At 46.6% G+C, this 14,751-nt stretch overlaps 1 protein-coding gene across 3 annotated transcripts in view; it reads left to right on the forward strand.

Annotated features, from left to right (window-relative positions):
• Positions 1-2,901: 2,901 nt before the first annotated feature.
• The window catches only part of LIMK2 (LIM domain kinase 2), a 46,342-nt gene continuing 34,492 nt past the window's right edge, over positions 2,902-14,751 (forward strand). For 2 of the 3 annotated variants that reach the window (XM_081892380.1, XM_081892382.1), the window contains exons 1-2: positions 2,902-3,111; positions 9,359-9,458. In XM_081892380.1, the coding sequence (XP_081748506.1) occupies positions 3,069-3,111; positions 9,359-9,458 (143 nt within the window). In that variant the 5' untranslated portion in view covers positions 2,902-3,068. The remainder of the gene's footprint in view (positions 3,112-9,358; positions 9,459-14,751) is intronic. The other variant, XM_081892383.1, reaches the window with a different exon arrangement.

Below are 14,751 nucleotides of genomic sequence, written 5' to 3' on the forward strand. Positions count from 1 at the left end.
CCTTGCGTCTGCGTGGAATTCTTGTTACTGTCATTTAGTCATCTGCAGCCATAGGAATGTTGCTGAAGAGGTAAGTCAGCCATATTGCTTGAAGCAAAGGCTCTGCTTATACACCTGCTGATATTTGGGGTCTCTTAAGTCTAATCAGCGTAATAATGTTGTTACTCATATGCACCTTGGTACTATCACAATTGCCCCTGCGGGAACTTCAGAAGGGGTGGAGGTCTTGTGAATGAAATGATTTTGAGAGTGGGGGGAGTGAGAGCCCTTCAGCTTGATCAGGCCCAAAGGCCAATCTAGTCCAGCATCCTGTTCCCACAGTGGCCATCCAGATTGCCCAACTGGAATCCTGCAAGCAGGACCTGAGTTCAAGAGCAACTCTACCCACTTAAGATTCCCAGCAATTATGGAGGTAGAGCATAGTTGCCACTGGTAGCCTTCTCTCAATTTGTAGGCAAAGGACTTTGTGGCAGAACATTTCTGGTAAAAAAGATCAGGCACCAGAGTTGTTAGTTACAGAGTTCCTAAAAATACCAGCCGGAATGGGAAATGGATCAGGGTAAGAAGAAGCCCAAAAGGTTGCTGGAGGAGCCCTCTTCCCATCTCTCTGCTGTAGCATGATGCAGTGTTCTGGATTACAACTTCGATCAGTCTTGGTCAGCGTGGCTATGTGATGCTGGGGATGAAGGGAAAACACCTGGAGGGCACCAAGTTTAGGAAGGCTGAGTGGCTGCTGTCAGGTGACAGTTGAGTGTGACAAATGGGAACAAAGTGGTCTCAACTTGGCATATTTCATCGAGAGGCCCTGCAGTCATTTAAATTCTTTTTATGATAGTTTAAACTCTGGGTGGTTTTTTTAAATCATAGTGCCAATTTTAAAATTGTATTTTTATTATTTTCTGTGTGTGCCAGGAACGAGTATGTACCATTACAAGTATGACAGATGACTTGTTATTAAAATCAGGGGTGGGGTGTGCAGTTAAACGACTCCTAAAAAATCCCAAGTCCCCAGCAGAGCCTCGAACTAAGGCCAGAACCATGACTGTTTATACAAGCACCATACATACACAACAGCAAAGAGGCACAGAAAAGCAGTCTATAAAATTGTAGCAATAAGTGGATACCCTGTATCATACTGTTTCCTCTGACTATCCTGTCGCCCCAACGTCTTCTGGGGCGGTCTACTGACCGCTGCTTTGCTTCTTTGACTTGTCTGGAGACGACTTCTTTTGCTGACTGGAGGGACCCGTGGGAAGTGGCACCCTGATGAGCTGGGCAGCGGAGTAAATCAGCACACCATGATTTTTTTCCTTATTATAATAGCAGTTTTGGAATGTTATTATTTGATTTATATTTTGCTATAAGCTTCTAAGTGGTTTACAAAATATAAAAACCAGTTATACTGTTAAAATACTGACAAACATAATTAAAAATAAACAAACAATCCCATTAGAACAATTAAAAAGGGGGTCACATTCACACCATACATTGGAAGCACTTTAAACTCCTGCAAAGAATCCTGAGAGCTGGAGTTTTTTAACGGTGCTCTGAGTTGTTGGGAGAATTCTCCACTCCACTACAATTCTCTTGAGTTCGCAGAGCAGAGGGATTGACTTTGTTAAACCACTCTTGAAATTATAGCTCTGGGGGAAGAATATAGTATTCTAAGAACTCTAATATCCCAGGATTCTCGGGGAGAAAGCTTGTTTAAGTGTTATTGTCCTGCTTTAAATGTATGGTGTGAATGTTCCCTGACTTCTTCCTCTTTGAGGTGACTTCCTCACAGTATGTACATTCAACATGCATTTTAAAGCACATGGCTTTCCCTTGAGAATGGTAGCAACCGTAGTTTGTTAAAGGTACTGAGAGTAGTTTAGGAGACCCCCTATTCCCCTGAAAACTACAATACCCAGAGTTCCCTGGGAAGAAGGATTGCCTGCTAGGAAGGGGAAATAGAAGGGCTCCCCTAATAACTCATAGCACCCGTAACAAATTACACTTCTCAGGATTCTTTGGAGAAAGTTATTGTTCAAAGGACGTGGGTGGTGCTGTGGGTTAAAGCACAGAGCCTAGGACTTGCCAATCAGAAGGTCGGCGGTTCGAATCCCCGCAACGGGGTGAGCTCCTGTTGCTCGGTCCCTGCTCCTGTCAACCTAGCAGTTCAAAGGCACGTCAAAGTACAAGTAGATAAATAGATACCACTCCGGCGGGAAGGTAAATGGCGTTTCCGTGTGCTGCTCTGGTTCGCCAATCGCGGCTTAGTCATGCTGGCCACATGACCTGGAAGCTGTACGCCGGCTCCCTCGGCCAATAAAGCGAGATGAGCGCAGCAACCCCAGAGTTGGACACAGCTGGACCTAATGGTCTGGGATCCCTTTACCTTTACCTATTGTTCAAAGTGGTATCATGGTGCAAATAGGGCCTGGGATAAAAGGATGCTACAAAGGGGGAACAAAGGGATGCAACATTGGCGTAACGCCCTTGTTAGGCCACCCTAAATACCACAAGAAAATACTGTGCAAACTTGAGCTTTTCCCGGAATTCTTCCTTAGGCAACCATTCATCGTACAACCACCCCACCTCCTGCCCTGCTCTCCCCCGACCCCCGCCCTTCCTGGGAAACTTAGCGATGACATCACCGGACGGATCCTCTTGCACGTGCAGCGGCTAAGTGGCCAGGATCGGATGGCTCTGATTGGTCCCCGGCAGGGGGCGGGCGTTAGAAATGAGCCAGCGGGTTAGTGAGTGAAGACAGAAGCGGGGCGGGCGGTCACGGCCCAGTCCGGCGCTCCTATTGGTTAGAAATGATAGCCGAGGGAGGGCGGGGAAGTCAGCCGAGGCAAGCGATTGGTCGCTGCGGGGGAAAGAGGCGGGGCCTACCTCCGCCGGGGGGGAGGGGGCGGGGTGCCGCCTGAAGGTCCAGGTGCGTCGTCGTCGTCGGTGTCCTCTCTGAGGCGGAGGGAGATGTGGCCCACCCCGCGCTCCGTAGGGGCCGGATAACGTCACCCTCGCTTGCGCGGCTGGGCTTCGCTGAGGGGAAGCTCGGAGGAGGTTGTCCGGCCGGGGCGATGGACGGGGGGCTCGTAGCCGCGCCAGCGGCAGCAGCAACGGGTAAGAGAAGCCAGTTGATGAGGAGCCCGGCCTTTCCCTGGCGCGCCCGCGCTCCCTCATCCTGGGCGGGGTGGGCGGGGCCGGAGCCTCGTTGCCGGGCAACGGGGAGGGAAAGGGCGGAGGTGAGCCGGGGCGGGGCGTGGTGGGCGGGGCCTCTGGATCCCAGCGCCCTGTTTCCATCGAAGGACAGCCAGGTGTTCCTAGTAAGCAAGCATGGCAGGAAGGCATGCAAGGCCTCCACCGACCTGCTGGTCTTTTTGCCTGGGCTGGATCGTGTGAACCGGGGGGGGGGCTAGGCCGGTTGAGCTCTTCCCCTCTCCTGCTACTTTCGCAGGGGTACAAACAGCGAGTTATTTAAATAAATGATTGTGTATATGTTGGGTTTTTAAAAAGCTAGGAGTTTTGTCCAACTAAGGGCAGTGGCACACCACACAGTGGTACCTCAGGTTACATACGCTTCAGGTTACAGACTCCGCTAACCCAGAAATAGTGCTTCAGGTTAAGAACTTTGCGTCAGGATGAGATCAGAAATCGTGCTCCAGCGGTGCGGTGGCAGCGGGAGGCCCCATTAGCTAAAGTGATGCTTCAGGTTAAGAACAGTTTTAGGTTAAGAACGGACCTCCGGAACGAATTAAGTATTTAACCCGAGGTACCACTGTACATTGAATACCACAATTCAACATGTTTAAAGTAAATCGCTTCTCCCAGAGAATGCTGGGAACTGTAGTTCTGTGAGGGTGAAACTACAGTTCCCAGGATTGTCTACGGTGTGGCTGTGCCATAAGTCCTATTCAAAATAGACTCCTTGACATCTGTGCACATGAGTAACTGAAGCCCATTGGATCCATTGGCTTTTCTCTGAGTTTGACTTAGTTGCTTTCAATTGAAGGTTATTTTGGATGTATGCTTAATCTTGAGAATTTCCAAAGCTGCATGTAGTTTTTATTGGACAGCATCCATGCAGGCCTCTATAGCTGCTCCCAAGCAGAGGTGTGAAGGGGTGACAGTTGCTTCTTATTTCTGCCTGCCCGTGATAAATTTTATACTAGGTTAAGCAACAACACCAAAATAGATGCTGAAGACAATTAAAAGGTCTTGGGCTGATCTCTAGTTCACTTACACCTGACTTGTAAATATGCTGGCAGTGTACTTGAATTTAAGTAGCTAAATCTGCAATCCCACTCTATTAAAACAGATGAGTGCTCTGCCATTGACTTTCAAATAGGCATTGGGTTGCATCTCAAATGTCATAGCTCCAGCTCAGCTGGCCTGGGGGTTGTTGTCTCAGTTAATACAGTTTTAGGGCTAGCAAATGTAGACTGCTACTCTCCCTATCTGTGTTTCTGAATGGCTAAACTTATGTGCTTATTATTTCAGTGGTACCTCGGTTTAAGAGCAGTCTGGTTTAAGAACGATTTGGTTTACAAACTCCACAAAACCAGAAATAGTGTCTTGGTTTGAGAACTTTACCTCGGTTTAAGAATGGTTTTGGTTTAAGAACGGACTTCCGGAATGGATTAGGTTTGTAAACCGAGGTACCATTGTAATAAGTTTGTATAATGCCCTTCATCTAAAGATCACAGGGCAGTTCACCTTTTGCATACACACCTTCTGTAACCTTTCTCTGTTGTCATGCTGACCAACATCTCTCACCAGGATGTATTCATTGATGTGACAGAAATGCTTCTCTAGATGGAAGCTGCAATTATTGTTATTACCATCATCCTGGCAGCTCTCTAATTGTGCTTATCTCCAGAATGTAGGTTATCAGGGCTGTGCTACTAGTATTGTGTCAGTTCATCAGATTGTGGTATCGTTGACAACAGCCATGGTGAAGCTGTTGCTTGCAACACTTAAAAGTATTATTTGCTTTAGCCAAGAAGCTTTCAAGCTGCATTCCTAGAAATGGGGCTTTGAGATGAAATATTTCTCAGTGGTGGTGTTGGCCAACTTGGTGTCCTCCAGATGTTTTGGGCTGCAGTCTTCACCAGTCTAATGAGAGCACCAGTCATTGAAGCCAGACTTCCTGAAAATTATTTTTTCCATAAGTGTTCCCTTGTAATGAACAGCTGCTGAGGGAAGCTGGTGCAGGCATATGGAGTTGCATGTGGGAACAGATTCAACAGGTCTGCCTATCTCAAGGCTGGAAAACCTGTGGTCTTCCAGATGTTTCTGGACTCCAGCTCCCATCAGTCCTTGTCAGCATTGGCCAGTGGTCAGGGATGGTGGGAGTTGTAGACCAGCAACATATGGACAGAGGTTCCCCCATCCTTGGCCTAGCACACCTAGCACCCCAGGACACACCCCAGAATCCTTTGCACTGCAGTCACTTCTACTTTATATGAAAGGAATGTCAGTAAGCAATGGAGAAATGAGGTGGCTGAAACAGAATTATTGTAAATATGTGGATTAGCTTGCTTTTGCAGAGTCACGCAATGGGTGGCCACATGTTTGAATTGCACTAGGTATGTCTGAATCTAAGAAATTGCCTGCTATTCCCTTTTACTGTGTCAGTTGAAATAACCTTTAACACAGACGTGGGCTGTGGTCCTCCAAAGGTTGGTTGATGAACTCCTACAACTCCCATCATCCCTCACTAGTGGGGCCATGCTGTCTGGGGCACATGGGAGTCCAACAGGAACATGTAGAGAGCCACAGGTTCCCCCTCCCTTTACCCTAATGCATATTTGATCAGTGATGTTATAGGAGCAAAGGAAGCTGCCTTCTGACTGGGAGTGGCTTTTTGGGGTTTCAGGCAGGGGACCAGTCCCAACTCTACCTGGAGATGCCATTGGGGAATGAACTTGGGGCCTTCTGCATGCATGTGCTGTCAGGGCATGTTTGTGTGACATTGCTGCATCCTGCACCTCTTTGGAAGAAGGCATCACCCCTTTGGGAATGTCCTAAGTAGCAGGAATGGGGACCTTAACTATTACCTCTAAGCGGCAGTTCTGCTGCTGATCTTGTAACTTCACAGCTCCAATGAAAAATGCTGGATGGTTTAAACACAAACTTTCCCCCTTACACTCCTCAATCCATGTGGATGGAAGAAGAAAGAAACTGGACCCTAAAAATGAGCTTGGGGAGAGGTGCATTGTGACCATTGGGCACCTAAATCTTGCTACATCTCCTGCCATCCAGGCTGTGATAGACCTTAATTCCCAGGCTCCTTAAGGCTATATTTAAGAATATCTGTGAGTGTCTCCCTAACAGCAGGTGTTAAGCTTGTAGTTCCACCACTAGTTTAGCTAAAGAGGCAGCAGATCTTTCTGTCATGCTGAATAACTGCTTTCTGGAGGGTTTGTTCTTGCGTAAGAGTATAGGATCTGATAGCCTAGGTAGCTGGTGATATAGAAGTTCCCACATCAACTATGTGTGGTAGGTTAGGCTGAGAGGCAGTGACTGGCCCAAGGTCACCTGGTGAGCTTCATGGAAAAGTAGGGATTTGAACCCTGGTCTCCAGACTGGTTTGCTCTCTCCATACTGACTCGGCCTTTTCTTTTCTTTACAAATGTTTTCCATAAATAGGAAGGGTGTTTGCAAAAAACAGAGAGGTGTGTGATTAGGGGTGTGGTACTGAACTTGAAAACCATTTCTGCATGAGAAGGCGCAGTGAATGTTTTAGATAAGAGGATAGGGCTATCCATAACTACAAGCCACAGTAGCTGTCTCCTAATAATATTTCTTACGTTTCAGTCCCACCCTTCCTCCCAAAGGAACCCAGGGTGGCAAATAAAATTGATAAAAAAGTACAATTAAAGCAAAAACATATTTGAAATATTTAAGAAGATTAAAAACATCCACCTCTAGAGGCTGTTGTGGGAATCATAAGCAGGGAGACTGCTGGTTTGCTCAAGTTCTTTTGTGGGCTTCCTTTTGGGGCTTCTGGTTGGCTGCTTTGAAAACAAGATGCGGTGCTGATCTGACAGGCTCTTCTTCCATTCCTAAGAGAAGGGATGGTAACAGCAAAGTAAGATAAACATCTGAAGCCCAAAACTAGGCAAAAATCTTTGGGAGGTGGCTCAGTGGTGACTTCATATACAATGGGCAATAAGTTCTTTTCTTGCCTAGTAACTACACCCCACCCTGTCCTGACTTTCTACAGCAAATTCAGCACTCTTGAGTGACCCTGAACAGATGCAGCCTTCCCTTTCTGCCAGGGATTGGCAGGTTCGTTTCTCGAGCACTTTTCTGAGGGTTCAGAAGTCTCACTGGCGAGACATGGTCTCCTTTCTGTGTCCCGCCCTGCCCTAGTGCATGAAACCTCCCAATAGGTTTGTGTTAGGAATAATCAACACAGTTCCTATAAAACACTTGGGTATGCAAAATGCTTCTTGTGTTCTCTTGGGAATCCTTCCAACAATCTTGTAGGCCAGTATTATTATTCCCATGTTGCAGATTGAGACAGCCAAGGCTTGAGAGAGCATGGCTTGTGTTGGCCCATTTAATTAGCTCATCACAGAAATTTGAACAATATCTGTTTATTTAAAATATTTTTATGTTGCCCTTTTAGCAGAGTTTCCAATGCAGTACACACACACACACACAAAATCATATCACATAAAGTAGCATAACATGATATGATAAATTATAATTTGGTTGCTGCTTTAAAAAGCCCATTTAATAAAAAGTCTCTGAGCATCTTCTACAAGAAGTTTAAGCAAAAGTTCAGGACTAATGTAGTTCAGTGGCTGGCCATTCAGGGGCTGGCTCTTCACAAAAGAAACTCCTGCCCTCCCACCTCTCTTCTGGGAATCCAGTTCATTCATGTGTGCTGAGTTAGCATTCTGGGGCAAATGCCAGTGTTATTCTGTTGAATGCTTCCGAGTAATCTCCGGAAAGCAGTGAACCTCTTTCTGAGCTTAGGCGGCAGTTTGGGCAAGTGTGGCTGGCTGCTATGTTTGCACAGTAAAAGTCTTAATTTTTTCTTTATAGAGCTTGGTGAGGTAGGCAGGGATCTATTGGTAGATGCCTATGCAATTTGAAGTAGATCAGTGAGGACCTCTGACTCCCAGTTGCTTAGCAATTTTATTTATTATGTTTATATTCTACCTTAAAGGCGATAAGTCCTTCCAAGGTGGCTCCCAAAATCAGAATACATGAATGAAATCAAGTGTAAAATAATTTCCCCCTCTAAATTACACTTCTGACATGAAGAAAGGTAATGGGGTAGCTAGAGTAGATTTTTGTGTGGAAGACCTGTAAGGTTAGTTCAAAAGCAAACCCCCAGGTTAAGAGTCCTTTAGTCCTAAGTTTGTACATTTTGCATCTGGCTCAAGCTGGTGGGTCTCAGGCTTCCAAGCAGATTCCTGCAAGCCTAAAGTCTGCCCACTCCTACTATAGAGACTTGCGTGTGTTGGAAGTTGCATTAGGAATAGGGGTCCACATATTTTGACAGACCTTGGTCACCAGCCGAAATCTGAGGTTCCCCCTCAGCTTTGGCGCCACTTGAAATCTGTTGCTTATTTGAGGCCCTGGGTGATTACTTTCCATATACTTGATCAAAAAGAGTTTGTATGGTCTTCTTCACTAGCAAACACCACTGGGGGACCTCTGCACTTTGAATTTTGCTTTGGCCTGGCTTTATGATACTGCCACAGGATGCGTTGATGGCTAGTGGCTGAGATGGTTTAAGATGGGGCTAGTCAAATTCAGGGAGGAGGAAGCTGTCAGTGGAGGCTATGAGGTACTTCTCTGCATGTCCCCTTCCAAGAGAAGTTTGGACACTGGGAAGAAGAGAATGGGCCTTTTCAATGGGCCTGCACCACTTGTGGAGCGCCCTCTCCAATAAAACCCGTCTAGCACCTATACAGTCATCTTTTGGGGTCTAGGTGAAGGTGTTTTCATTCTCCCAGTCATCTGAGCATCTATAAAACAACCATGTTCTTGTTTTATAGCAGACTATTGTAGATAGAACACTTTTAGTGTGCACTATAGTTTTAATGGATATGTTTGCTGTGCATTGTGTTTTGGTATTTTACTCTCTGTTGTGAGTTGCTTTGAGACTTCCTTGGTCATGTGTCATGGCAAATAAAGTAAACAAATATCTATGGAACCTCCAGCTTCAGATGCACTATGTGTCAGAAGGCCAGCTGCCAGGGAGCCAAGAATAGGAGCAGGCCTTTATGCCCTGCTTGTGAGCATCTGGCGAGCTTCTGTGGGAAGCAGTGCACTGGACTTGATGGGCAGCATAGCCTTTTCTTCCCCCAACTTATGTCCTTAATACCTCTTTGCCCCTTGTGCCTAGGTGAAGAGGAATGGCGGTGCCTGGGATGTGGGGACAGCATTGCAGCCGGCCAGCGACTCTACAGGACTGTGAATGAGGCATGGCACATTTCCTGTTTCCGGTAGGTGAACTCAACCCTGGAACCTTGCCTTTCTTGGGAGCCTGACCCTACTTTCTCAGCACGGGTGGGCTTGATTCCATGAAAGATTATGCCATGATAAAGGTGTTTGGGTTGTATCCAGCTAAGCCATGCTTGAACTTCAATTAGTCAAAAAGTCCATTGACTTTAGGACAGAGGCCACACTCACACCCTACATTTAAAGCACTATGATACCACTTTAAATAATAATGGCTTCCCCCAAAGAATCCTGGCAACTGTTGTTAAGAGTGCTGAGAGTTGTTAGGAGACCCCTGTCCGTCCATCTGTCCCCCACTGAGCTACAATTAAATCCTAGAGCGGTTTCTCTCTTCCCAGGAAACTCTGGGAATTGTAGTTCTAGGAGGGGAATGGGAGTCTCTTAACAACTCTCAGCACCCTGAACAAACTATAGCTCCCATAATTCTTTGGGAGAAGTCATGATTTTTAAAAGTGATAACACGGTGCTTTAAAAGTATGGTGTGAATGAATCCAGAGTCTGACTACATTCCCTTCATCTTTAAGGGGCTGCTAGACACTTTGTTCTTTTTGCTGCAACCTCTCTGGAAACTGTTACAGAAGTTTAGAAGCAGTAGATGACTTCTGGGTCCTGGCTACAGGAGGGTTTGGGTGGCCTGTCCTCTCTGTTTTCCCCTCTAGTAGAAAACATTTCTCTTTTTGAGTTTCCTTTAAGACCTGACCTGTGGATTTATGTATATTTATTCTGCTTCCCCTGTCCCATCTGCTTGCTTTTTTTTTTTTAGTGTTTACTGTGATTTAATTATGCTATTAATTGAGTTTGTGCTTTTATCTTCTTTTTTGCTTTTTTGTATTTTTGCATCATTGTAAGCCACTTTGATTTAATAGAAAAGTGTGGTCAAAATATTAAAATATTAAAAATGAAACTAAATGCAGCTTGCTGACTACTCAGGTGCGGACAGTGGGCTGACCAAGCTGTTCCTTGCTGTTCTGGCAAAACCAGCAATATTCTGCTCACCCCGGTGAATGCTGCTGTCACCCTCTGGGGAGCCCCACCTTCCTTTTCAGCTTGGAGCTGGGAAGAGGGTGATGACAACAGTTTTATTGAGCTTTGGAAGTTGCAATGCTTCCCTGTTCTGCTCCAAGCTGGAAAGGAGGATGGACCTTCTGAACACCAGAAATATAAATTATTGAAACGCTGCACATCTCTGAGAAGGTGAAAAAGCAAACCGTTGAATTCTCCTGAAATGCATTTGTGGTGCTACTGCTCTCACGACTTTCCAGCTACAGTGAGCAAAAATGGCTAATGTTGAAAGGAACTATATCTGTGTTTGCTTATGAGTCAGGCACTGGTATGCGCTTTCCCTCCCCCATCTGCTTTTGCCTTTTGCACCTCTAAGGTTTCCTATTGTGAGGGTGATGTTAAAGCTCCCCTGTGTAACTGTAAATTGGAAGGCTGAAAGCAGCCGCAGCCCCTTCTCCAGTTGGTGGATGTGTAGTCATCTTCACATGGGAGCCTGTTAGAGCAGAGATGCCAGCTGGCTGGCTTGCTGGCTGATGAGCAGCCCAGATTGTGCTATGGGCTAGATAAATGATGGACTTGTGCCCTATGCATCATGCCACCCACATTCTGGGGTGCTCCAGTCAGCAGTAGCAGCAACTAGCAACCTCCGGGGTTGACTACCAAGACCTGCAGCTGTTGAATGGTCAATCTTTGTGCTGGTTTAAGTGTGTTACCATTTTTTACTGTTATATGTATGTATACATTTAAGATTAAAGTAGTTTACTACAATCGTACATATATACGATATGCGCCCAGTAAAAAAATTAAATCTGAGACCCGCTAGCTACTAAAGATAGATATTTTCTTAATTACCTACATAAGCCTGGCAACACTGAAAATTTTCCAGCAGAGATGTAAAGATTATGAAGGAGAAGGTGCTTGCTTAATCTCTATTGATTGATAGAACTGGGTCTCTGACACCAAAAGCTTGGTTTCTTCTTGCTGTTAAATGAGCCTTGCTAGCTTGGGACATGACTAGCAATGCTCCTGCAGATGATCTCAGTGATCAAGCTGGCATATAAGGGTTTACATTATCCCCAACGTTCAGGGATTTGTACAATTATAATAGATAAACTTTATTTGCAAATGGTGGTCTGATGGATGATAGGATCTCCAAACCCTAAGCAGGCTGGCTTGACTTCTCTCTCCTTGGGCCAGTGGTTGAAATGATATTTTCTGCAGTAATATTTATTTTACAAAGCACCTAGGTGCTGTATAATGATTGTGAAGGCAGAGCATAGTCCCTGTGGCTAGTAGCCATTGGTAGTCTTATCCTCCATGAATTTGTCCAATCCTCTTTTAAAGACATCACTCCCTCCTACGAGAGCAGTTTTCATAGTTTTAACCATGCTTTGTGTGCAGAAGTCCTTTCTTTTATCTGTCCTGAATCTTACAACTTCATTGAATTCCCACAACTTCCAGTGTTGCGAGAGAGGGAGAAAAAAATGGCAGCCCTCCTTTCCAACTGTCTGGACTGCTTTGTCCTTTATGGGTAGCCGAAAGAGCCCTTGGAAGGGCTTTGCAGGGGCTGTAGCCGCTGCAGGGGACACTCCTCATGTCCTTTGAGTGGAAATGACTCAATTCCGCCCGTCCTTGACTTCCTTATGGTTGCATCGAGTTCTAACGCACTCTGCAAAAGAAGAAGACCTGGTTGTGTCGGGAAAAGAAAAATCCCTGCCAAGTACTCGAGCCCAGGGATCCGTGTGCCCTGCAGTTAGACAACATCTGCAATCTCTGCTTTCCTTTTTATTCTCTGAAAAGGACTCCGGACACTTCACAGTTTGTGTTCAGCAGTTGCAACAGAGAAAATGTTCCCCATCCCGGAAAGCAAAAGGACAACCCTTTTCCTTGCTTGGAGGAGAGTGGCGAATGGGTGGTTGTTTGTTTTAGCACACGGATTCCCCCTTTCCCTCCCTCCCTCTCTATGCTTCTTGCTTGCTTTGAACATTCCCGTGCCAAACTTTTAAGAGGCTGCTGCTGGCAGTGGAAAGCCTTTGGCAGCTCGTAGCTGCAAGTTCCGGCAACTCAAGTGGAGGCTGTTGACAGGCTTCCTGGAGGGATTAGCTGACTTCTTGGCCTGGCGCGGAATCACACTCATATGTTAGCTGCCCCTTCTGCCAGGCTTCTTAGCTCTGTTCCAGAGGGCTGCCCTGCACATTGTTTGTGCCACTTGGGGCCAGACCTCTGTGGTGTGTGAATCCGCCTACAGCAGCCTTCCTCATCCTGACAGCTTCCAGATGTTCAGGACTCCCAAGATCCATTGGCCCCAGCATCATACAGCCATGCTATCTGGTTGTGATCAGAACTGTAGTCCAAAACATCTGGAGGAGGGCACCAGGTTGGGGAAGGCTGGTCTAAGGATAAAGACAATTCTATGATTCTATGAATTTGGACCATGGTTTGTTGTCAGCAGACAGACCATAGTTAACCTGCCAGGCAAGGTTCACACTCAATGCCATAAGCCGTGGTTTACTTAACTGCGGTGCAACACTGCACAGAGCCTTGGAATGTAAGGCAGCAGAAGAAAACTTGCCTCTCCCCTCGTTCCCTCTTTGACTGATTCTGGCTGCTACAGGGAGCTCTACCTGATGTGCCCCCGGGGAGAGATTGGAACTCCTGCAAGCTAATAATCTGTTGGGTGTGCCTCCTAGGAGCGGTTGCCAAGTGGCAGCGCCCCTGTGTCCCCATGAGCTATGCTAACAAGCGAGCGCTCACGAGCCGCTTGCAGGTGGAGGAGCAGGAGAAGGTCTGTTTTGCTGAGCTGCTGAGAGCCTAACGCAGTGTGATTAGACTGCAACTGGACTTCTGTGGTGTGAGATAGGTTGGGGGTGCATAAGGAGGAGAAGTTGTAACCCTGCCTGCTCTTAGTAGGATGCCATGCCCAGAACTAGTTCCTGATGGAAGGAAAAATAACTTTAGACTGAAAAAGCAGATTTGGGGAGGGGTCCACTCACCCTATTCTGCACTCTCTGTTTGGCAGCTGTCCCAGATCTCCTTGATTTGAGGTTTTTACGTGGAGGTTGAATGACCATCTGTCTGGGGTTCTTTAGCTGCAAATCCTGCATTGTAGGGTGTTGGACTAGATTGTCCTTGGGCAGGCTTCCTCAAACTCGGCCCTCCAGATGTTTTGAGACTACAATTCCCATCATCCCTGACCACTGCTAGCTAGGAATCATGGGAGTTGTAGGCCAAAAACATCTGGAGGGCTGAGTTTGAGGAAGCCTGCCCTTGGGGGTGCCTTCAAACTCCACAATGTGATGATTCTATCTGGCACCCTCAGGATATTTCTGTCTCCCAATGCCCACCCACCTTGGCAATCACAGGTCAGGTTAGGTCTGATGGGAGCTGTAGTCGAAAACATCTGGAGGGCACCATCTTGGGTAAGGCTGATGCTGGGATGCAGCACCACCGAACTGGGTCGTTCTGCCTCACAATCTTTCCTCTGCCCTTGTCTTCTGGGGCAGGTGGGCCCTGTCGGCTTGACACCCTTTCAAGATAAGCCCCGGGTGTCCCACGTGAGACGCTTCCTGCCTGTGTTGGGATGTGATTATTTTTTTTAATAATGGGGTAATTGCTCATAATCGCTCACTTCAAAAGCTGAACTTCCTGGTGCGTGCATTCTTCTCTTTAACAATGCAAGCGGGTGCAGAGCTCCTGGCTGCCGCCGGCTTGGCCTCTGGGGTGATCTTATTTACGGTTTTAACCTGTGGTGCTCTGGAGGGCTTGGCTCTTGTTGCACTTCCCTGATAGTCTGCTGTCGGTTTCCTGGCCAGCTCTGCCCCTGCCATGAGTGTGTGTGAAGACCTGGTATTATTATTATTATTATTATTTGGGGCGGCATTGTTGCCTGCCACGTCTGCCGCTTTGGGTAGGACTGGTCAAGCTAGCTTGCGGGGTACCAGTCCACTGGTTTATTCTTCTGTTCCCTTCACAGTTGTTCTCGCCACAACAGTCAAATCTATCGTCTTTGCCATGAATATAGCAGGGGTGTGTGTGTCTGGCAGCAGTGGGGTGAACGCTGACTTCAAAAATGTCTCCTGCCTGGAAAAAATCTCTGCTTCTGCCTCCCTTTCCTGTCAAATAGCCCCTGCCTCAGTTTAATGGGTCACGCATCCATGCTCCATAGGAATTTAATTATTCCTATGCTCTTTCGCCGATCATTGTTTCTGTTTCTTTTAAAAGGATTTGTCTTTTTGCACATACCCCTTCCCTCAACAACCCTGGGAAGTGCAGTTT

This window comes from Podarcis melisellensis (genome assembly GCF_964234715.1).
Source record: "Podarcis melisellensis genome assembly, chromosome: 16".
Lineage (NCBI taxonomy): Eukaryota > Metazoa > Chordata > Lepidosauria > Squamata > Lacertidae > Podarcis > Podarcis melisellensis.